The 25,442-nt window shown below is 38.0% G+C and overlaps 1 protein-coding gene across 2 annotated transcripts in view; it reads left to right on the top strand.

Annotated features, from left to right (window-relative positions):
• neurl1aa (neuralized E3 ubiquitin protein ligase 1Aa) overlaps positions 1-25,442 on the top strand; it is a 372,269-nt gene that overhangs the window by 314,274 nt on the left and 32,553 nt on the right. For both annotated transcript variants that reach the window (XM_039776568.1, XM_039776577.1), the window contains exon 4: positions 17,027-17,707. In XM_039776568.1, coding sequence (XP_039632502.1) covers positions 17,027-17,707 — 681 coding nt within the window. The remainder of the gene's footprint in view (positions 1-17,026; positions 17,708-25,442) is intronic.

The following is a 25,442-nucleotide window of genomic DNA, read 5'->3' on the forward strand; positions in this document are numbered from 1 at the left end:
GGCAAACTGGACAGAGAGCCGTATGCTTCTTTTTATTTCTACAATGTATTTTAATGCTCACTTTGAAATGCCTTGACCTTTTAGAAGAATATCTTTAAAAGGCAGCATTATGCACAGCAGAGTGAAATGGGAATTATTTGGTACTTAAGGCTACCCATGGTGCAACTCAGAGCTATTATGATTTTTTCCCTCTCAGAACATAAAGAACTAACATAAACTAGGGCAGTGTGAACTGAACAAGAGGGACCAGCCTAAAAACAAGATTGCACCTGTCCATGTGGGAGGCAGTTGAGCTGTGAGCAATTAAACTGCGCCGTCACGCCTCGAGAAGTTCCTCAAGTCTGTCATTGCTCAAGGCTGACAGGAAGTGACTTTTTTTCTTTATGTTGTACCATTGTGCTTATTACGGCTCTGCAGCTGTGAATTTAATACATTTATGAACTGTACTTTGTACACAAAAAAATCCTGGGTTAGTGTTCAACTTATTTGTTTTACTACTTCATTGCTTATGCATTATAAACTGAACAGATCCTAGTTAGCTAACATCTTCCTACATCAACATTATTCTAACATGTTAAATGTACTCACAGTTAGCTGAGCAAACAAACAGACCAGAAGACAAACTAACAGACTATGCAGGAGGCACAAAATGGAGAAATATGTTTAATAATCCCAAAAATATACATATACAAACTGGCACATAATATTCACCATGTATATATACTGTATAGACATGCTTATTAACCTAAAAACAAGAATTGTTTAACATTCAAGCAAAACAGTGTTTAGAGAGAGAATATGGAAATAACCAGTGAATACGTACAATCTTTTTCATAAGTAGTTATTATAAACTAGCAATCAATGGGTCCCAGATTATGTTGAACGTTGGCTTTTTATTGATGTTGTCATTTTAATATTTCTAGATGTAACCTTTAGTTTAAGTGATGAGAATTGTTTGGGGATTATGAATTGGTGGATTCAATTGACAAACAGGCTGAGAAATGGTGATAAATGGAGAACAGTTTGTAGATGACTGCTTGCCAAATCTAGATGGCACGAGGAGATGGTTTTCAGCCCCATTTACTGTTCATTGTGGACAGGTGTCTGAGCTTTCTGTGCCCATGTTTTATATCTTTTGCTGAGTGTCTGAGTGGATTTAACTCTATAAAGTAATGTAAACTTAAAAAGCTGTAAATTTGCATTTTAGTCATTGAGATATTATTTGTGCAAATCAAGCTGCAGGAGTAATGGCTATGGCTGACTGGTACATTTTTTCCATTTTTTTACTGGAGGAAATATTGCCAAATTCAACAGAATATAGTTTCTTATGTAATTTAAAGATCACTTTTTGGTAGTTATCTATTTGCTGTATTAATATGGATGTTTGTGGAGTATTTTGTTTTATGTTAAATGTAATTCCATCACTGATTTTAGTGGAAGACACTGGAAGTATTGTTCTTTACCAATATAATACTTCTGGGCTAAACCTCCAAACACTACAGAGTTATTCCAAATATCTTTACAACGAAATTTTCATTACAACGAAGTATTTTTATGGTCCCGAAAGCTTCACCCTTTTGACGCAAGTCTATAGAAATCTCGTTACTACGAAGTACATTCAGCAGATACTTTCATTACAACGAAGTGCCCCAAAGACCTTGAAATGTCTGAATGAATCATTCACAGAGCAGCTAGTTCTGTGGCCGCAGCTCAGTTATGCACAATGATCAGCAAACAGAAATGTAATTTTTTTTTTCTTTCTTCAAACTTTCCTCGTACTGTTTTTGTTTTTGCCTTTTTTGTTTCCTGCGGTTTTCAGTGATACCTTTTGCTTATTGCTCGTCAACATTTGAAAAACATCCACTGGAATTTAACTCATTATCACCCTCCTATAGAAACGGCAGATACGAAAAAAGGATAACAGTTCATATTAGAAAAAAAACTCTATAAATTTTTGTAGCTCTCAATTGCAGCAAAGACATTGCCAGTGAATTTGGAATTTCACCATCGACACTGTCAACTTTCTTGAAAGACCAAGCAAAAAAAGAAGAAAAATCTTGGGTTACAAACGTATGTGAACTTCTGCATTTGAAGACGTCGAAAAAGCAGTTTTTTAAGTGGTTCAGTGATGCTCATTCAAGAAACATTCCTATTAATGCGGCACTCATTCAAGAAAATGTGAGGTTTGTAAACTCTTGGGACCTTCCCAAACTAGACAGCACGCCGAAGAGCCCTGAAGTCTGATCTCCGTGTCTATGGAAGACTGTTTATCTGGCTCAAAGCTATGCTGCCTCTTTCTGCCAAAGTAAACATAAAAGATCTCGATGGATGATGCAAGGTTAGGAGCACGTACATTGTAAATGCAGATAACAGGATTACTTGGTCACTGATCTGGCCACGACCCTGTCTGACTGTTGTGTCTGTGAATAGCAGAGTGGCAGATCACACTACAATAAATAACTGTGCCATTCCTGTTTCAAGCTGAATAAAGCTGGTTTTGCTAAAGTACTGAGACGTAAGCCTTGTGTTTTGGGGTGCAAGACAGGGACTTATAGCGCAACCCCGATCTTTTATCATTTTGCTTCTGTGTCGCTTCACTGCAGCGCTATGAGCCTGATGTTGCCCTGCCCCAGCAACGGACAAACAATCTTCCAGAGACACTGTAATTGCGCTTCAGGACGCACTTCAGCATGTCATTCCCGTTGGGTGGGGAGTGGGGGGGATCCCAAAAGTGTTCAGAAACCTCACAATATGAAGAAGAATAAAGAGATGATTTGGCTCCTGATTGATAACTGTGCTGCACACAACATGCTTCCACATTTAGATAATGTTCGCTTTGAATTCCTCCCACCCAATTACACAGCAGTGCTTCAGCAATTGGATTTGGGCATCATTCGCACCCTGAAAGTATAATTATGGCAAGGAAATGCTGAGAAAAATTCTTGTCAGAATAACTTGTAGGCAGGAGAAGATTAAAATTAATGTGAAAGAAGCTATTGAAATGATTGCAAATGCCTGGATGCAAGTTAAAGAAAACACTATGGTAACAAATGCAGAATCTCATTGCAACTAAATATTTTTTAGGATCCTGGGAGTTTGTTGTAACAGAATTTTACCTGTACTTTCAAAGACATGTTCAGGATGTGCAGTTTGTCTTTGTTTCCATATGTTAAAAATAAATTATTTTTGTTGAATTGAAAGTACAGATTATTCCAACTGTGAGTGTATTTAACTGCATTCAGTAAAGAGTTTGTAATTGTGTGTATTTTTACCAACTTTGTCAAGTTGCTGCAGTAACAGTATTTTAAGAAGTATGTTGTTTATTAGACTTATTACTTTTTAAAAAGCAATTCTGAAGTAGTAATTTTAATACTTTATGCATGTTCTGTTTCGATAAACAATTGTTTTTTTTGGTTTGGATTAAATCATTTAGTAACATGTACTGTGATAGTTGGTTTGCAATGTTGAAATTATAGAAATTAGGGACTTGTAATCTTCCTTGTGATGTTTGTTTTGGTAAGGTGGTTGATTTTATTCTGCTTTTTCCCAGTAAAGAGTCAAGTGAATTAAGCCAGTTAGCAGTCTGTGTGGAATTCATTCTGAAAATATAACGGTAATTGCTAGTAAATTAATAATTTTTGGTAGAATTATTGTTTTAACAGCCAATATTTGGCCAAGTGAGGAAAAGGATATATTAAGTTAATGGAGTGTCATATTGTATTGTTTGCAACAGTAGATCAAAATTGAAGAGACTTAAGCACGATAGCTTTGAGAAATATTGATAGGTACCACAGTATGTGTAATATTGCTAATCCGAAGGTAGTTTGTGAAAATGTAGCAATCCAGCTATCACCAAATAATGTTGTCGTTGTGCATAAACGCCAGTCAATGGGGAAAGTAGATATTTCAGAAAAGAAACTGATAAATTTGACTTGTTACAGGGATTTAGGTGAATTTTCTAAATATATAAGACAGCACCCTCAGTGGAAGGTTCAGAGAAGGTGTGGCCCCTGTGAGTGATGTGAAATTCTAGACTGATGTTATTCCATAAGTAGTAACGGCAGACATACTGGAGCTGTATAATGTCATTATCCGCTGAATGAATGATTTGCCAAAACAAAACTTCCCCAAAACTATTAATAACAATTTCTGATTTACTTCATAAAAAAACATTTTTCTTTATGTAATAACACAATAATAGTTTTCATATTGTTGGATTTTTGGAAAGTTAATTTGGTTTAAAACCCTGTACCTATTGTTCTTTGGTGCATCTGCCATTGACAAGTCCTATTTGATCAGGAGACATGATTGATGAAGTAGCTGTTTCAGTTCTGATGGCTACTGCTTTACTAGCAATTGTACTGTATGTATTAATAAGCAGTTAGGGATGGCATCTGACAGCTTTAGATGGATCCTTGCCAAGCTTACGTAGGGTGTAGATAATGGCTTTGTCCATATGTCATAATATTTCGAGTTGTTCCATAGCATTCTGAAAAACTATGGTGATTATAAATGCCTAAAGCCTTTGTAAAATTTGACTGGAAAGTCACCAGGTTGTGTGCTTTATGACTTACCAGATGATAGTGGTGTGTCTTCGGTCAGTTTTGAAAGATCTGTACTATTCAAAAAGAGTCAGTGTAGGCTGGGTTTGGTTCTAAATCTGATGCACTGTACAACATTTGGTATAAAATGAACTCATGGGAGTGATTTGTGTATTATGGTTTTTAACACTCCATGCTGAGTCTTTTATCACAGGAATATGAGTAAATTATTATTTCATTCTCTTTCAAATTATTGGCCAGAAATCTCAGTGTATTACTGTATTCTAATTATTGTTATCTTTATCACAGAATTAAGAAGTCTGCTGTTTACTATTGGTTCCATTAAATTTAAGTGTAGATTTCTTCAGCTCTTATTGAATTAGTTCAGTGACATTAATTATATAAGCATCATTTAGTTCTTTCATTTTCTGTTTCATAGAGTTGCTGAGCTATTGTTCCTCTTTTTCTTATAAGACGATCATGGCATAATTTTCTCCTTAGTACTAGCTCCCTAGTTTCCCATCATAAAGTTGGTTAAACCTGTGGAAAATCATTAAGATTTTTCATTTTTGAAAAATAAATCATTGAAACCTTTGTCGTCTTATAGTTGAGTTTCTTGTGAGGAAAACATCAATGTGAGATTTAATTGATGACACAATGAAATGTAAGTATTCTGAATTGGTGATTAATTGTACACTTGCAAGCTACAGAAAGACAGGAATTGTTAATAAACTGTTTTATTATATCTGTGAAAGAGTAAAATATCTTCTGTGCAGTTGTGAGTTGATGGCAATCTTTGAAAAATCATCTATGAATGGGAAAAAGTGTATGAGAGGAGGAGAGGGTAATTATTCTATCAAGTTTTCAAAGGTTATTTTTAGATTGTTTATTAAGATATTAATTAAAAAGTAGCACTCTTAGGCTCAGTAATAAGGACCTGGAGCAAGCTGGTTACACTGCCTGGGACAATAGGTTAGAAAGTTTACTATAAAGTTAATTGGAATGTGCTGCAGTGGTAGCGCTGGTGCTTTGCAATATGGAGACCGGAGTTTGCATTCCCGTCACTCCCTGTTTGGAGTTTGCATTTTCTCCTGTGCTTGGGTGGGTTTCTTCGAGATGCTACACAGTCCAGAGGCATAAAGGTTAGGTAACTTGGCATTGCTGAATTGGCCCGTGTGTGTCTGTGTGTGTGTTCAACCTGAGACAGACTAGAACTCTGTCCAGGTATTTTTTTCTGTCTTACACCCAATGACTTCTGGGATTGGCCCCAGCTGCCCTTCAACCCTACCCTAGATAAGCAAGTTAGGAAGTTGGATGGATGAACAGAATGCTAGCCATCAGCAAAAAGGCTGTAAAATATAAAGTAAACGTTATTGAAGTCAGTGCATCGAATCATTAGGATAGTATTGAACACAAGACAATGGCAATACTTTTATTGCTACAGATTTGAATTTAAGACTTGTCAGTTTTAAAGAACTTTTGATCAAAACCATTTTAATGTCTGAAGTGAAGGAAGTTCATGGACAAACAGTAGAGTAGTTTAAGAATTTCTCAATGTAATAAGACATAGCCAAAATGAAACACTTAAAATTTCAGTTGTTGGTATGGTCCTATAGTGAATCATTGGATTTGTATGTATTAAGTGCTGTTGTATTGTTTTAGTCCAAATTCTGCCTGGTCTTCCTTATCATCATCAGCTATTCAAAAAAATATTTCTAAATAGCAGATGGCGAGCATTTATTTCAGTGCACCAAAAGTTTCAGAGCACCAAATCAGTTCACCAAAAAATGTTTTAACATAATATAAAGATAAGGTTAAGGTGGCATGGCGTATTATAGTTTACCACTTGAGAAATTTTGGAATTAAAGTGTTGCATGGATCCAGGTGCATAATGGCTCAAGGTGCATGTTTGACTAATGTCAGTATTCCAGTGTATATACGTTTTTCTGTATATAAAACTAAGAATAACAAACTAAAGACTCAAGACTCTGATAAAGTTAGTGGTAGTAATAACTAAAGTTTCATTTTTAGAACATAAGATTATAAAAGGTTTGACTAAGCAAAGAGGTCATTTAAGCCTCTGAGTGTGTGTGGTTAGCCTATTTTATCAGAGACAGGACCTCAAATCCCCATTTACAAAGTCTATAATGCAGTTTCCTGTCTCAAACCACAGACTTGAGTTTAAACTGTTAAGTGAAAAGGATAAGAACAGGAGAGTAAGGTAGTATTTTGTGATGCTAATTTCAGCAAACCAGGGACTTTCTAAATCGTGTAACCTGTTGGGGATGGTCCTGAGACACTCCCAACCCAGAATGATGCCCAGGCACACAAAGTTCAACCAAAAATAGGTGTTTATTAGCAGATGTCAAGGGTACCAGGGAGGCATAATGGAAGGAAAAGATATGTAGAAAATAAACATCATAATTCTGCCCTTCTTGGGCTTACCTATACCTCCAGTCTCTGGCTCACTCCAGACCTTTGGTCACTCATTCTTCCTTATTGCCTGGTGAGCCATTTTCTGTTCTTCCATCCCAACTAAGACGCCTTTTTAAAGAAGGATCCTGGAAGACTTCTGGGGCAGTGGAGGTACTTCTTGGTTACTTAAAAAAGGCCTTGGAAGGCAAGCCCATAATTGTGGTTGGAGTACAACAGCAACCTATAGCTGCTTCCAACGAGCATGGAGGACTAAGCTAAACCAGTAACGTTCAGTGTCTAGTCCAGGGTGTGGTTTCCTACAACCAGTGGACGACTCCTTGGTGTCCTGACTGGACAATGGTCTAGACCAGTGGTTCTTTAACTTTTGTTTCTCACAACCCAATTTTGCCTTTAACATGTTTTTAAGACCCTCAATGGCTGTGGTGCATCATCAAAGTGATCCCTCCCCCTTGTGGAACTGCTGCCAATTATCGTGGGTTCCCCGTTGCATAATTCCTGCCAAACGTTGCCTTTTGGAGTGGGGGTAGTGTGTGTTTGGGCCCACTTGGAGTTTTGCCATCAATCATGACCCTTTCTCATTCACTACTATTGTAATTAACGACTTGGCATGACCCAAGTCCAGACTTTACATGATCCATAGTGTAACAGATGTTGGTCTACTAGACCAACTTTGACATTCCAGCCCAAGAAAACTTCTTGGCATCCAGTCCAGGCAGTGGTCCAGATCAACCCCTGGATGGGAGGAAAGAAACCTTGCGGTGTGGCTCACCACCCTACTGTCACTCAAATTATTCTCATCATTCTTTTTCCATAAACTTTTAAAAAAGAAATGTTGTGCCTTTAAAGATTTTCAGTTATTTATTGTGTGGAGGGTGTTATGGGGTTAGCTGACATTTACATAAGATGTGAAACAATAAAAAATGAGTACAGTTGACATGCTGGAATGGATTGCTGAGGAATAACCATAGCTGAGAACTGTAACAGACAGTCCCTTTGTGAAATAGCAAATCAATCTTCCATCCTTCAACTGATTTTTCTAGCTTTTTTATGTTTATGCGTATGGGATTTAACAAAGCATGGAGCCTTTGCAATTGTCATTTGATTGTTTCTGGCTTGAGACAAAGCAAATCTGATCCCCTGTTTAGGAACAAAATGCTTGTAAAGATTGCAAGAACTCTTCTGCTAGGAGTAACAGACAGCCAGGCATTACGGCCAGAAGCCACATACCACACAACTAATCACTCCAGAGGGTAGTACCTATTTTGGGTCTCCTCGTTGGCAAGTAATTTTCAGTTTGTAACGATTATTTCTTTATTTTGACAAAATTGCAATATTGCTTACATTTTTGGAAGGCATCCAGACAATTTTGTTTTAGCTCCAAAGTTTTTAACTTAGGGGCAGCAAGATGGCTCAGTGGTTACAGCTGCAACCTCACTAACTCAGGGCACTAGTCACATACTGTAGATTACTGGGGCATGGCACAGGTAACCTGCTGATGCATGATGTGTGTAATCCAGACCACATACTCTATAAGGAAGAAAGATGGAAAAGCACTTTTAATTCTATATGAAATTTACCCAAGGAAATTTGAGTATAATGTACATTTTAAGTTGAAAACATGCCACTTGTTTATACATTGCTGTATCTGGAAAAAATGACAATTAGAATTGGCATTGTGGCCCCCTGGTTAGCGCTTCTGTTTCCAGACCAGGGGCCTGATTTGGATTGCTGACCCATTTAGTGTGCCATTTTAAAGTTTCATTGTCTCTCTTTATCTACCTGATATTCCAGGATAATTGGAAAGTCCTAATTGGTTATGGTAAGGCATGTCCCATGTCCCACATGTCGTGGTGGCATCCCGCTCAGGTTTGGTATAATCATAGCTCTTTCTGGATTTGTGCACAAAAGGGGGGAGTTGAAAAATAATGAAATAGTTTACATGGACTTGAAATCAGTCTGCCATATTTTACTCCAAAAATGACATATTAACACAGTTTATACAGTTGTTTTCATTTTTATGATGCCTGTTTACCTCAAAAGTTTTCCTACAAACATTTTAGCCTTCCACTGCTTTCATAATTGACACAACACACCATTAGAGCGTACACCTTATCTTTGATCAGATCTCAGGCAACTGCTTTGTCAAAGTTTCTCTGTTTCATGGACAACTCACACTTCTACCATAAGTGGCTTGTATTTTCAGGCATCACTTCCTAGTCAGCATTCTTCAACAAATGTGAAAGCAGTCAAGTGTTCAGTGTCAGTATTAATGCCATATGTCTTGATTCAGGTGTTTCTCATGCACTTACTTTCAGACTCAGCCTTTTTTATAATAAGCTGAACAAATTAATTGGGATCAATTATAAAATGATCTTGTTTATATATATATCTCCGTAAAAATATGCTACACTCATTGTGCCCATTCTTGAATCTCTTCTAGATTTAATACCAAAAAAGACAAAACTAAAAAAAAAACTAATAAAATATCAAAAATGTCCACATTTATTTTATGAGCTTCTAGTACAATGAATGCCTGCTAGCCTGTTACTGCTAAGCACTGTGCAGTTTTATCTTTCTTCCTGTTTGCCCAGCATAGAGAGGATCATAAAGCTAACGGTTAGTAGATAAGTGACATTTATGGCGCTGTAGATCTTAGATAAAGGTGTATTGACAGAATCAGTAATGATACTGCTGAATTCACATTTGCATTCAGACACCACAGGTTTCACTGTTTTACTCTACCAGTACATCTCATCCTTTAGCATTTTGGGATAAATATCTTTTACTATTCTGTCATATCACAGTGCTTTACTACTGTTTCAGTGTCTCGATTTCAGTCACTCTGTGCAGGACACTTTACAGCATGACGCAAAAGTACTTTTCTGCTCTACCAAACTGTTAGGCTTTCTACTGAACTTCTGGTTGAATGTGATGGTCTGGTGCCCAGTTCTGCTACAATGTACAAAACAGAAATTTTGATAGATTCCAGCTGCTAAGATTAATTATAATTGGAGAGTATGGCCCATTTCTCACTCTGAAGCAGACAGACATCGCCTCTCAGACATACATTGCAGCAAACTACAGAATACTAATTTTATTTGTAATGGCAGGGAAAGGGTTTAAGTGAATTGTCATGTTGCAAGCATGGATAGTTCATTCATTCCTGAGACACACCAGTTTGACTTTTAACATCATATAAGTCTCATAAAAAGAACTCTTAGAACACAAACAAAGGCTATATACAGTAACTATGACAAATGGGCTGATTCTGAAAAAGTATTAGACTGAACTCGACTATATTCCAGTTTATATATATGTCATTTTACCGTATATATATTTTCAAGATATAGGTTCAATCCCACTCTTCTACTGTGTATGAAAGGCTTATCCTAGCCAGGCTTACATTATGACAGTACGAATTGCTTTAAACAGGGTGCTGTAAAATGTTTGGGGGCAGATTTCATAATGAAAAATGGTTGTGTCTGTCCCAAATAAATGTAGTTTTTCTGTGCCCATCCTGAGTCTCTTTTCTTTAAAATGATGGACATGTGGTAGCAGCAGAATCTTCTTATATAATATGCTAACATGGCTGTCAGTTTGTCTGTCCGGGACTTTAAATCGCCTGTAGCTCGCAAACCGTTTGACCTATTGGCCTGAAATTTGGTACACATATATTCCGTGACATCTACTGTCCGCTTTCAGGGAGGTGATTGACCTCCAAGGTTATTCCTCTTTTTATTTTTATTTTATTTTATTACAGTATCAACTCTCGGCAGCGGGCAGCAAGGTAGCCGTGCAGTGCATGCATATGGGCACTGTTCTCATTCCCTACCACCTTCACCATCACTTCCCCTACCTCTTCATATCTTAAATCATTCTTGAAGCAGATTGAAGACTTAAGTGCAAGCTTAAGTGAAAAATTAAAGAAAACGTACTAAGTAAGTAATTGCAGCACAAACACTGACTTAATCAGTTTTAATGCGAAAAGATGCAGAAGAAACGGGCAGCTAGGGTGGAGAAAAGAAGAGCTGCTCAGGAAGAAGCAAGTGTATCAACCTCTGAGCAAACGAATACTAAACGTACAGAGAAAGAGTATGGAAGCTATGAATGCTCAAGTCAAGTGTATTCACTGCACGTTATCATGCATTATGCCGTTACTGGTGTATAACACAGTGCAGCTACAGATGAGGAGCTTCGGTTAATGTTTACAAACACCAGAATGGGGAAAAAACATGATGTTAGTGATTTCAACTGTTGAATGATTGTTGATGCCAGATGGGCTGCTTTAAGTATTTTTGGAACTGCTGAGTTCTTGGGAACTTCACACACAACAGTCTCCATAATTTACTCAGAATCGTGCGAGAAACGAAAAAACATTCAGGGAGTGGCAGTTTTGCTGACAGAAATGCCATTTTGATGTTAGAGTGCAGAGAAGAATTGTCAGACTGGGTCGAGCTGATGGAAAATATATGGTGACTCAGATAACCACTCTGTACAAACATAGTGAGCAGGAAAACATCTCAGAATGCGCAAACCACCGAATCCTGATGTGGATTGTCTATAACAGCAGAAGACTACATCAGGTTCCAGCAAAGAACTGAAAGCTGAGACCGAAGTGGGCAGACTAGAAAAACTTGGCCTAATGAATCTCGATTTCTGCTGAGGCACAGAGATGGTAGGGTCAGAAAGTGGCGCTAGCAGCATGAATCCATGGACTCAGTGTGCTGTGTGTGAACAGTCCAGACTACTTGGTGATGGTATAATGGTGTGGGGATGTTTTCTTGGCACACTTTGGGCCTGTTAATACCAGTCAATCATTGTTTGAATACCACAACCTATCAGAGTACTGTTGCTGACCATTTGAATCCCTTCATGGCAACAATTTACCTATCTTCTAATGTCTACAGAAGCAAAAGTCATCTTAAACTGATTTCATAACAAATCAATGACTTCAGCGTTTTTCAGTGGCCTTCCCATTCACTGGACCTGAATCAAACAGAACATATTTGGGATATGGTAGAACAGGAGATTCACAGCATTAATGTGCAGCTGACAAATCTGCAGAAATTGTGTGATGCAGTAATGCAAACATGGACCAGAATCTCAAAGGAATATTTCCAACATCTAGTGGAATCCATGCCATGAAAAACTGAGGCGTTTTGAGAGAAAATGAAGGCCTTACCCCGTATTAACATAGTGGATAAGAACTTGCTCAGTGAATGTGTATGTATATATACTAGCTGTGCTGCTTGTGTAAGGCAGATTGAAATCTAAGTAGTCAAAGTAGACATCAGCGTATTCAATGTTAACGTTTGCAGTGCAACATCTATTGGAATGTATTTTGTAATACGTGTAGTAATAAAATGCATTGCAGGTTTTGCATTACATACATTAGCTTTGCTTTTTCAAATCCAATTCCAAAATGAAGCAACTAGATGGGCATACATATACACAGTACACAGTCACACACACACACACAAACAAATATAAATATATATCTATATCTTTACACACACTTGTTTTTTTACCTTTCCCAGCCTGAACAGCAATCATTGAGTATTCTGAAATGAATGGGCTGTACTATATGTTCACATGATATCTATCCATCAATATTCCCATTACCCGCATTGGCTCTTCCGTCATTTGCAGGGCTCTAAGGTTTCATTCTTCACATGATAACTTTCACTTAGGCTAATTTTAGACCATAACAGAAGCTAGAAACTCAGGGCAGATTTTTTGTTAAATCCTCTAAAATCAGAAAACAGAAAGGTGTCATTTTTACCATGAATTATTTAATAATAAGACTTTTCATGGAGTGCACTGTTACATATATTTTCCTACCATCTTTACTTCCCCTTGCTATTTACTCCATCCAGTACAGTTGTTTTGCTCTATTTTTAGGCAAGTTAAAAACCAGCACTTGGAAAGAAGATACAGTACTACAGTATGTCACTCTGGGATTATTACACTCTGCACTCCTCCTGAGCTATATTTACACTTCATCAAAAAGTATGCAACACATTTCTGCTTTTCAAATGCAGCTCACTGTGAACTAGACGTCAATGGCCACCCTGTCAGTCAGTGACAACTTGCCTCTGTATTGTTGTTTTTTGTACTGAAACATGTACATTGAGATATGTCAAAGTCAAAATTAATATTATGTATACAATATGGTATATTTTACTGTATATCATGCAGTGTTCACTAAGCACCTTTTACAGTAATTTAATCCCTTATTCATATACCATAAATTAATCAATCTTTATTTTGCAGAGCAGAGTGAAGTGCACACAAATTTGTGACATTTTTTTAGCTCTCAGATTTACAGTATTTTTTAAAAAATTGGCTACTCAACTTTCATGGTATTGCTACGCTAGGTGTGACAGCTATAGATATATGAGGCAAGATGATTAGCCTTGCATCCTATATGTCACTTGATTTTTGTTAACTTTACTCACTTTCAGCATAGCAGAAGTTATTTACGTTGATGAGTTGTTTTGTACCTAAATAGTACCTAAAATATTGAGCACTGAGAGCATTTTTATTTATTCCCCTTTAGGAACGCATTGTTCATATAAATTGTGAAATCAATCTTTACAGTTGCCCCCTTTCATAGTCTCCATTATGCTTACAAAGTAATTGTGTATATTCCGCCTCGGAATCACAGTGTTGATTATGGGAGAGCTCAATGTTGAACCTATAAAAAGTCAGTTGCAAGAACGTCACAAGCCAATGAAGGACAACAATGGTGACATCTCTGCTCCAAGAACGATTCATTTAGCTCAGCCTATTTGCGTGTTTTTCTTCAGCTCCACTCCTTAGGGTGTTAGAATGAGACGTTGTAGGTTCCAGTAACTGGGGTTTGTGGGACATTGGTGTCTCCTGGTTTAGACAAGAGTAATCATTTTACGATATTCCTCAGTCAACTCATTTCTGTCTTATTCCTACTCCTTTAAAAGTTAGCAGTATGAACATAAAGCTGTATAACTCTTTAAACTGTTTGAGAATTATTGATTTTTATTATATATCACAACTTTACTGATCCCCCTACTGGGATTGAGACCTTGGCATGGGAGTGTGTGGGGACAGGGTCGGGGCTTATGTACCTCAGTGATCTTTTGAGCCATGTTGTGTAGAGATGTGTGCTCCTGTTAGAGTTTATCTATGGCAAATAGGGAATGTGTCCCACCAAGAACAATCAATAGCTGACTGTCATGAAGGTTCTAATTAAATTGAAGAGACACTCTCCTTGAACAAACATACTTGGACCCAGTTCTGGAGCCAGGCCTTGGAGTGTGGAGGCCAGATCGAATCTGCTGGCTGCTTGACCCAAATTACCTGGTTAGAACCTGTAGTTCTGTTGGGGCAATTGTGTGCTCGTATGAGGAATGACAGAGATATTTGAATAGCTGTGTTGAGAAAGAGTAGACTTCTGATCTGAATCCAAGTAGTGTTGTTAATGGGATTATGTGTTACATATGGACTTTTCATAAAGAACACCATTTTTGAACACATGGTTGCTCATAAGTGTTCCTGGTGTTAGTCTTGTCATCTGATCTGAGACCTAAGTTCTAGACAGTTGGGTAAAGAGAGGTGTAGAGCTGTCAACTAATCACCACTTGGTTTTGAGTTCGTTCAGACCTATGGTGTGTCTGCTAAACATGCCGAAAAGATTGAGAGTGGCAGTGAGCTGTGCTAGGAACTACTAGTGGATACTTTTGTTCAGAATAAGTTCAATGTCCACTTTCACAAATTGCTTGTGCTATGAAAGAGTCTAAATGGATCACACTGAAGACATCATTGGTGGAGGCAGCCGCAAGACCAAAGGCTTCTTGCTTCTGTTGTTGCTGCCACCCAGGGGCCTGCTGGTGGACAAGAGAAATAAGGAAGCTGTTTTACCGGGAGAGTCCTTTGATTTGCTTGACCAAAGCAAATGCGTGAGATTTTTGGAGACAATCCTAAGTGAGAGTTTTTGGATAGCGTTAAAGAGGTTCCAGCAAACTATACAATTATTCAAAGACTATTGTCAGAATGGATGGACAAACATTGACATCAACTAAGGATATTACTTACATGTGGAAAGGATGGTTTGAGAAACTCGTAAACCTAGTGAAAAAGGCCCACCTCAGAGGAAGTAGTGGCAAAAGCATTGATTGAGTCATTTTCTGTGGCTGAGGTTGCTCTGATGATTAGTAAGTTCTATAATGACAAGGCATCAGGGATGGATGAGATATGCCCAGAAATGTTTTAAGTACTGGATATTGTTGGGTGGTTTGGTTATAGAGCTCCTTAAATGTTCTTTATGTCCTTGCATGGTGGGGCAGGAATATTGCCTCAGGACTGCAAAACTGGGTTTTTGTGCCCTTCCTTAAAAATGAAAAAAAAAATGAATGTTAGGTCCATTTAGCAAGATACCATGCTCTTCTGGGAAAGTCTGTGCCAGGGTACTGGAACAGAGACTTCATTTGATATTTGATCCTCAGTTTCAGGAAGAGCAATGTAGATTCTGCTCTGTCTGTGGAACAGCAGACCAACTCTTGATTCTTGCACAGAAGCTTGATTTGTTATAAGAATTTAACAGTCCTGTCTGTATGTGCTTAACACACCTGGAAGAAAGCTTATGACTTTATACCTCTCTGTATATTGTGGAAGATGCTACATGAGTGAGAGGTTCAGGGGTGGCTGCTGCATGCCATTCAGTTTGTGTATTTGTGAGGTACATGTTGTCTTTGCTTAATTGGTGTTATATTGAACTCCACCAAGTCCATTATCTTCAATTCATTATTTTAATGCTCTCTGCTGCAACTCAACTATTTGCAGGTGATGTTTTCTTCTTGACCTTCATCAAACTGTAATCTAAAGTAAGCAATGTAGTGTGGTTTAGATAAGAAAGGGCTGATTGTGAGAATGGCCAATGTGTTGGTGCTTTGGCAGCAATCAGATTAATGTTGTTTTGGATTGTGGTGGTGAATGTCCACTGAGGAAGCTATCAATTTTCAGTCACTCTGTATCCTCTCAACATGTATGGTCACGGGCTTTGGGTAATTACTGACAGAAAGAGATCATGAGTATATGCAACCAGAATAAGGTTCAAGTGGAGGGTTTCTGGACTTCTCCATGATGGTATGAGGAACTTGGGAATATAGGAGGACCTCAGAGTTGAACTGTTGATTCTCTGCACTAAGAGGAACCAGCTGAAGTGGCCTTCCTCATGAGATGTATAAGGCATAAAATACTGGGTGAAGGCCTATGGCAGACCCATGACATGTTGGAGGGATTATTTGTCTCGGCTGCCATGGAGGTGTCTGGGTACAACCCAAGAGTGGATGGCAGAAATTGATGAGCTAGTTAGTCTTGGTGTGCCCAGCTGAACATGTTGTTACTGTGATGTTTACCAAGAAAAACAGAATAAAAAAGATGTTGATAAGCTTTACTAGTGGGTATTATGTACACAAAATAGTTAACTTGGCGTCGTTTGATTGTTGTAGTATTTACTGTATACATTATATGCCTTGTATGATATCTCAAATAATTAACAATGTGTACCAAAAACAATTTACTTCAGTGCATCTATTTAGATGACTTTTATCCAACACAAATTCCAAGTATGAGTACGGTGGTTTTCATATCTACAGTATGAGATAGGTCAGTGGTTGGGCCAGAGTGACAGTGAGTTAGTCATAGACAGTGATCTGACAGTCTTGTGGTTTAGAATCCAACAAATGAACCACTGAGCCACTCTGCCTGGTACGTTAGCAGTGGACTCCAGGCCCCAAACATTATTGCCTCTTGTCTCACTATACCACCCTGACTAAGTCACTTGACTGGCCTGTGAACTTCATAATTATTATGTGCACATAACTAAAGGTTTACTTTGTGTGCATTTTGCTTTGTATGATGCTTTTTCCTTTCTGGCTGCATACACAGACTTACATTACACTTTGTGTCCTTTTTCAATCATTAATGGCTGATCGATTTTTTTTGTAATGCTGGCTACAAATTTAAGTCTACTGTAACGCCTTCAACTATATTTATGTTTGTTCCCACAGACAGTGAGATTGTGCCGCCTGACTGCATTCGCCCCCGGTCCTTCACAGCTGTCCGAAGACCATCACTGAGAAGAGAAACTGATGATACTCGCCTCTCAGTCAGCCTCTGTGACCTTAATCTCCAAGAGGAGAACCTTCAGCTGACCTCTGCAGCCTGCCCCATCCCTCAGAACTCACTTAATGCCCAGCAGTCACACTTGTTACCCTTGCACCTGGACAGCGACCTCCATTTCCACCAGCTCCGTGGCGCACACATCAAGACATTGGATGAGCAGACGGTAGCTCGGTCTGAACATGCTCGCGAGGAAAGAACTTTGGTGTTCACAAACAGGCCACTCCGCATTGGAGAGACAATTTTTATTAAGGTCAATAAGTCTAGTACAGCCCGCTCTGGATCCCTGTCTTATGGGGTGACCTCTTGTGATCCTAGCGTGCTCCGGCCTAGCGACTTGCCATACAACCCAGAATCACTTGTGGATCGCAAGGAATTTTGGGCAGTGTGTCGTGTGCCCACCCCTCTGCAGAGTGGGGACATCCTTGGCTTTTTAGTGAACCAAGAAGGGGAGCTACTTTTAAGCCACAATGGCATGAATGCTGGGATGCAAGTGTGTGTGGATAATTCCCGTCCCCTTTGGATGTTCTTCGGATTACACGGAGCAGTAGCACAGCTAAGAATTTTGGGTAAGTTTCATTATGATTAACGTCTCACCAAGCTAAATGTATAACTGTCAAATCGACAGAAATGCAAATACTAATTTCTAAAACTTTTCAGACAGTTTTTGAATGTATCTGCCTTTTTCTATTGTCACTTTTATTATTGTCAAAATGCAGCTGAAACATTGTCTTTACTCCGTCTGTCTCTATCACTTTATTAGTTCCTTTAAGAGGAACATATGCTAAAGTAAATCCTAATAAAAAGCCTAAGAGTATGGCTGCCAGCTACTATTATTGGCTGACACAGCCTCCAGCTATTCCCCTAATGCATGCTGATTAATTACTGCTTACATGCATGCAAAATACAAAAAACATGGCTGCTGTGATTCGTGAAAGTGGACAGTTTGACATTTTTTTTGTTTAGTTACTTGCAGAGTATGTGAATAATTAGTCAATGCAACTTACTAATGCTTGGATTAACATGGAAATCCATCCGCTTTTAATTATGTTACATTATTACTGACTTTGCTGAACTCACCAGTTTATTCTTTGCAGTCCAACACTTGGTGTCTTTAAATTGGCCTCTTTTCTCCTTAAAAATGGTTTTTGAAAGGTATCACTTTCAGTTATGCTAGTTTACCCTAATGCATCAGCAGATCCTAGTGAATAAGGCAAAGGAACATTTTCAAACAGACACATTATTTTTGTGCTTTAGTAAGAATGACTGCATTTGAATATAAGACATGCAGGCAAGAAGAGGTTAATTTTGAATACTTTTTTTTACCTTCTTTCCTATCTAAATAAAAGAAGACAGTCTGAGTAGCGGTGCAATGATTGACTGGCCATTCATTGAAATCAATTGACTTTCTTACTTGATCCGGCAGGAGGTCTTCGGTTTAACATTTGCATTTGAGTTTGTGTATAATTTTATAAAGAACTGTTGCATGGCTGCATTTACGTCGTCCACTCTTTTTAAACTGTCATTTAATAAGTTAATCAAATAAATATTGCGATACTGTCATCGATACTACAAATTAACTGGTCACTTATTAATTCTGATTGACGTCTGTCTTCTCAGTGCCGAAAATTCTTATATGTGACATACATTTACCACATAAAAAGATGTAATGTACAGATGTTGACAAATTTGTTATTACCCTTACAGCTCCTTGAACAAGTCCCCTGTGCTTTCTGCAGAGTGATTAAATGAAAAGTAATTGTTCCCATGCCTTTGACATGCGATCGAGTAAAGCAAGGCAAGTGCGAAAAGAGATCAAGTGTTGCTTATTCTACAAAGATATTCTTAAAATGTCTGGACACATTTGGTGGCACCCTTAGAAAAGATCATAAATAATTAGATTAGAGGGATTTTTCAAAGTAGCTGTTTTCTTTAATTCTTTTAGGGCTGATTTTTCCCCCCTTTTGTCCCAGGGTTGAATATTTTTCCAACAAACTTTGGTTTCTGAAAACCACACAAAGCAGTAGCTTCTCACATAAATCAACATAAAACATCTGTTGCTACGTGTGGTGCTCTGTTGCTGCATGTTAGCCTCCTCTGGCTGTGTGGCCCGGGGGGCGACAGATCAGCCGATTCCAGTACACCACTTTCAGTACATTGGAGTCCGACAAGTTCACTACGCTCTCTCACCCAATGTTGCTGCCATTCTAGACGTTGCACATTTACACTGCTCACATACACGCTGGGATCTGACGTCAAGTCAATGAGTCTAACAGACTTCCTAGCAAAGAGGATCTACCTATAAAATAACGGTTTGTTTTGTCAACGTTTACAGCTGATTGTCACCCTCTACCCATGGATGTCTCAACCCTAACACACATGTCTGTAATTGTGCAATTAGCCATTCAGAATGTTTAAATGGAGAAAAGTATTCACTCTGCTGTTTGGTTTCATTGTGTGTCCCACACTGAACATGAATCAGAGAAAGCAAAGGAGAGAGTTGAGTTGTCAGAGAAGATCAGAAAGAAAATTATAGGCAAGCATGTTAAAGGCAAGCCCATCTCCAAGCAGCCTGATGTTCCTGTGAAGAAACTTGCAAATGTTATTAAGAAGTTTAATGTCCAAGGGACTGCAGCCAACCTCCCTGGATGCAGCCTCAAGAGGAAAATCAAACCTAGAATGGACAGAAGCATGGTGAAAATGGCTAGAATGGACAGAAGCATGGTGAAAATGGTAGACAAAAAGCCAGGGGCAACTTCCAAAGAGAAGCAAGCTGAACTCCTAGGTCAAGGTTCACCGGTGTCTGTTCACACCATCCATCCCTTTTTGAATGGCAGCAGGCTCAGTGGAAAAAGACGCAGGAGGAGGACTCCACTGTTGAAAGAAAAACATAAAAAAGCCAGATTGGAATTTGCTAAAATGCATATTGACATGCCACAATGCTTCCGTAAGAATGTCCTTTGTACAGGTGTGCCAAAACTGGAGTTTGTTGGCAAATCACATCAGTTCTATGTCCACAGAAGAAAAAATTACGTTTTCAAAGAAAAGAACACCATACCTACTGTGAAGCCTGAAGGAGGCTCAGTTATGTTTTGGGGCAGCTTTGCTGCTTCTGGAAAAGGGTGCCTTGATTCTGTGCAGACAACAATGAAATATTAAGACTACTAAGACATTCTGGGGCGAAATGTACTGCCCAGTGTGAGAAAGTTCATACTCAGTCGTAGGTTATGGGTCCTCCGACAGGCTAAACACCCAGCTAAAAGTACACAGGAATGGCTAAGAACAAAACTGTGGACTTTCAAGTATAACGCTACACCCATGTATAATATACTGCCTTAACCTGTCGCCTATGTGTCTGAGTCTAAACTCTGTCCAGTTTCTTCTACTATAACTCTTGTGACTTTAGTATATTCACCAATTAGCTTAGTTTAGTGTCATTTGCAAAATTAGCCAACTTGTTTTATTTGTATATAGATCTGTTATAAATCGAACAGCAATCTAGAATTAATCCGTAATATTTCTTTCTTTTTTAGTGGTGGCAGGGTAACAGTGCCTTTAAAATAACAAATTAAAATGACAAGACAGTGTTCATCTTCCTTGGGCTCTAAAAGTAGCCATGTTATATTCTTGTCATACTACGTACTACGGTCGCCTGTTTTTATAAACTATCAGCCTCTCCTCTACAACCATGCAAGCAAATCAAAGATCTTTAAAGTTGGCAGATCATACTATTAACGTCACTTGCGTTCAAATGACACCACATTCTCATTCCAGATATCATCAATACACTCGGCAGTAATTATAGTGCTGACAAAGCCATGATTATCCTCGGTGGCAAGTAAAGTAAAACAAAGAACACTAAAAATATCTGCTTTGTTTAGAAGAACGTACATTTTGGAGGCATGATCTATTCCCTTGGTGAAATTGTTTATTGATTTTTAACTTTTCCCTTTTTTCCTCTAACATGGGCAAACATCTGTTTCTTCTTTGCTTTATGTAGTGGGTTGCTGTGTCCCACACTAGCCTTGAAATGGATTGTCGTCTTTCATCTCGCTCAATCCTGCGGCTTAGGGTGAACAAGTTTTCTGTGTTGGTAAATCCCTTGTTGCTGCCAGGACTGATCTGATTTTACATTTCCAAGTGGCACTAAGTACCTTTTAAAGCCCTGCTTTAATTTTCTTATGAAAAAACAGGAGATGAGTCAATTTTGTGTCTCATTTATTTACAGAGGTTTGTTTTCTGTTAACCAGAAAAGGTTGAAATATTAAAAAAAAAAAACATTTCTGGAATGTAGGAATGTCTTTATTCTAAACAAATGCAAATGTGTGCTGCAGTAGTAAGTTGAAGTATTCATTATTTTATGAAAATAACATTTGAATCAAGTTCTTAGTAATGACTAGGTTTCACTGTAAGGCCAACCTCATAACCCAGTGTGCTTGAGTAAAACTGTAAAATGTATTCTAAGCAGTGCTCCTCATTTACATCCTGGTTGGCTGCGGGTTTTTGCTTTAACCAAATTTGTAATTAGAATGTGTTTATTTACTACTAAGCAATCTTTTGGGGCTTAGTTTTAGTTCATTAACTCGTTTGTTACTATTCAGAATCCTTAATTGACTATTTTAGTTTTACTGTTCAGTTTTTGCTGTATTTAGGTTTTAATTGTTGTCTGTTTTCTTAACCAACCATTAGTTAATAATGAGAAGCCTCCAGCTCTCCAGCTAACATGCTTCTATTTATACTGGTGTTCGTGCATCATGAAGTCTCCAAGTTAATAGAATGACAGGAAGAACCAAGAGGTACAAATCTGTTCTGAACCATAAAACATATGGTAATGTCCATCCATCCATCCATTATCCAACCCGCTATATCCTAACTGCAGGGTCACGGGTGTCTGCTCCATCAAGAAAATGAAAAATCTGTACGGTGATAAAGATTTGTCTTTGAAAAATGAACTAACTAATATACCAAATTCCATTATCTGCTAGTCTTGGCTTCTAATTACTACACTGGTTGGAATGAAAACTCCTCCAGGGCTGTAATTGAGGACCCCCTTCTTTATTGTATACTTTTTATTGTATGTAGGCCTATGTTAGTATTTATTGAAGGTGCTTATCTATACATTCATTCATTTTTAAGCCTACTTAGTCCTTGGTCACAGGATCCCAGAGCCCATCCTGTCAGCGCATGGAGAAAATGCATGCAGACATTGTCTGCTACGGAATGAACAGACGTTTAATATACAGGGGGCTAAAATGCAGGCACCCTTGGAGTCATTCCCCTTTCAACCCATTAATTAAATTGTAAATATACTTTAAGTTGTGGTTTGTGTCATATTACGTTTCTTGGCCCTAGTACATGTTTTTATAAAATGCAGGAAAGCTGCACATATGGTACAGTTTGTATGTGTTTTTGAAGTTGCATGTGTCCCAGTGGCTAATAGATAAGCACCCTGACTAACTGAAAGGCTAACAGTAAGACCCTGGACTTTCAGATTTTAGCGTTTTGTGGGGTGAAGTGTAGTATATGGAAATTGGTGGGCTGTTGCATATCAGCACTTAAAATTGTGGGTCGTGTTGATAGCATGAAAACTCTGTGGCGCACTTTCTACACAGTACTTTATATTCCATCTGTCAGGGTCGGGTTTGTGGGGGTATGCCTGAAGATCAATGAAGCAAGGACCAGAACCCAGGGTATGTTTTTTAGGAGTTCTCACGGTGTAAGAGAGTTGTTTTGATTTGTTTTTAGCAAAATATATTATGTAATCACCAATGGGGTTTTCTGTTTTGCTCTTCAGGGTTGAAGTCGTATTTATGATATGTCCAACGTGGAAACCATGACTATTAAGTTTATATATACTTAACTTCATCTGTCCTTCTTTCCTTCCACATTGCTGTCACTCTTCATTTTGTAAATCATACTGCAGGTACTAAAAGAAATGTCATTGGACTGCCAGCATACTTTTAAGAGTTTAATTTGCAATTGTTTTTTATTGATTTTATTTGAAGAAAATAACATTCCACATGATTAAGTCTAATTTATACAACAAAGAAAAGTAACATTAATTACAATCAATACTTAATAAACCAGAATTCAGCCTCCACCAGAGAGAAAGAGAGGAGAGCCAACAGCAGGAGCAAATTTTTAAACACAACAAAGAAAGGAGAACTGTTCTTTTCCCCTAAATAAATGCTTATTCTAAAAAAAAATTTAATTAGGTCTTGACATATTTAAAAAATGTTTTGAACAGATCCTCTAAGTGAAAATTTGATTTTTTTCCAATTTCAAATAGTATAGAGCATCAGTTACCTACTGGCTTATAAACGGTGGGCTGGGATTCTTCCAGTTGTGTAAGATAAGTCTACATGCTAGTAGTGCGGTAAAGGCAATTCCAATCAATCTGTCCTTCTCCACTTTAAGCCACTCTGGGAGTCCAGCAAACGCAACTGTTAATGGCTTAGGAGGGATTGTGACACCAAGGCTGTCTAACAGGCATTAGAAGGATGTTAATTTGGTGCACACCCAGAACATATGGCCCAGTAAGACTGGAGCTCGATTGCAGTGTTCACAGGTTGAGTCCTGCCCTGGAAACCTTTTGGACAATTTTAAACGAGAAAAATGTGCTCCATAAAGATTTCACGTTGAATGACTGACTGCTTGGCACATGTGGAACACTGGAGTGTATTCTATGCATGGCTGCCTTCCACTCCTTTTCTGAAAAATATTAAGAGAAATAACCTTTCCCCACCCTACCCTGGGATCTTTGAAAGGAAGGGACTTTAAAATGTTTTTCTATATTATTAAGATATTGTCTCAGCCTTCAAGAATGATCAGTGTTTCTTCTGGAGTAGAAATGGGTGGGAGGTGAAAAAAAGTAGGTGGGATCATTTTAGCAAAATTTGTAATTTGAAACTATCTGAAAAATTGTGTTGATGGGAAGTAAAATTGGAAGGTTAATTGTTGAAAAGAGGCAAAGACATTATCTATATATACAAATCTCGTAAGTGTTTTAATCCGGGACGGTTTCCAAACATTAAATACTGTGTAGGTTTGAGGGGGTAGAAGATGATTGTCATGTAGAGGTGCAACAGATTAAAGCTTCTCTGCCTTAAAATGCTACCTGCATTGGTTGCCATATTCTTGAGTGACTGATGGAGAATTTGTTTATTAGTGTTTTGATGATAATTTATGTTTGCTGGGGGAAAAGGCAGGGCACATGAAAAAGTACAGCAAGATTTTATTTCTATTGCAGATCATGATTGTGTATATTCATCATTTGTGTCAATTTCCAGGTCTTTATGGCTTGTTTATTTGCTCTGAAAAAGAAGCTTGAAGAGTTTAATTTGCAATTATGTTTTAGCCAACCTCAAGTAGAGATAGCAGTTGGTGTGCCGTGTAACTAATAGATTGGAACAGACAGGTGGCATCTGCAGGAGAAGAATGCAGTCTCTATTTCTGGACTGTTTTTCCTCTATAAAATGTAATATACTATTATGCTGCATCTGATGCATATTCCAGATTGTCACATCCTTAAAAATGAAATGGTGGTGGTGACGGTTGTCACATTTGTCATGATACACATTTCAAAACGAGGCTAAAAGCCTGCATAAAAAAAAACTCACAAAACTCTGATTACATTGTTGCTTTTTCTCTATCAATTATAATTTTGTTTTGTTCGGCAGGCACATTTTACCATAAAAAGTGTAGCGCTACAGTACATGCTACGTGACACATTTTGTATGGGGGATATATACAAATAGGTCACAGAAGTGTTTGAATTTAGCCTGAAATATGCCTGAAATTTCTTAACTTTTACAGAACCTCAAGGAATCTCAGCCACACACTCCTACTGTATGTGTAGTGCCGGGCAGTTACACTTTCCTTTAGAAATCATTGTAAACCAGTGAGATTTGCAGTTTCTGTTCCACAAATAAAACTCATTAGCCATTTTGCACTTTTTAAATAACACCTCATCAGGGTAACATGATCTCTGACCTCACCGTAGGGCAATTTTCACATGAACAAACATCTCCTAAAAATGAGAAGTAGAGGGTTTTAGGAAAGATATCGAGGGGGAAAGTAATCTTCATGAAAAGAAAATGATGAGAACCCAATGTGACATGAAAACAACTAACTAAAAACGATTTCTTTAATTTTATGAAATATTCATTTGTGTGTCTCTATATTTATGCGATGACATGAATTAGATGAATGCAAAAAGGTTTACATTCCACAGTGTTTATAACTGAATAAACATGAATAACATGAATGCTTCTAAGGGGTCACTGTACCCTGGCATAAAGTCCC

This window comes from Polypterus senegalus, chromosome 1 (assembly GCF_016835505.1).
Source record: "Polypterus senegalus isolate Bchr_013 chromosome 1, ASM1683550v1, whole genome shotgun sequence".
Classification (NCBI taxonomy): Eukaryota; Metazoa; Chordata; class Cladistia; order Polypteriformes; family Polypteridae; genus Polypterus; species Polypterus senegalus.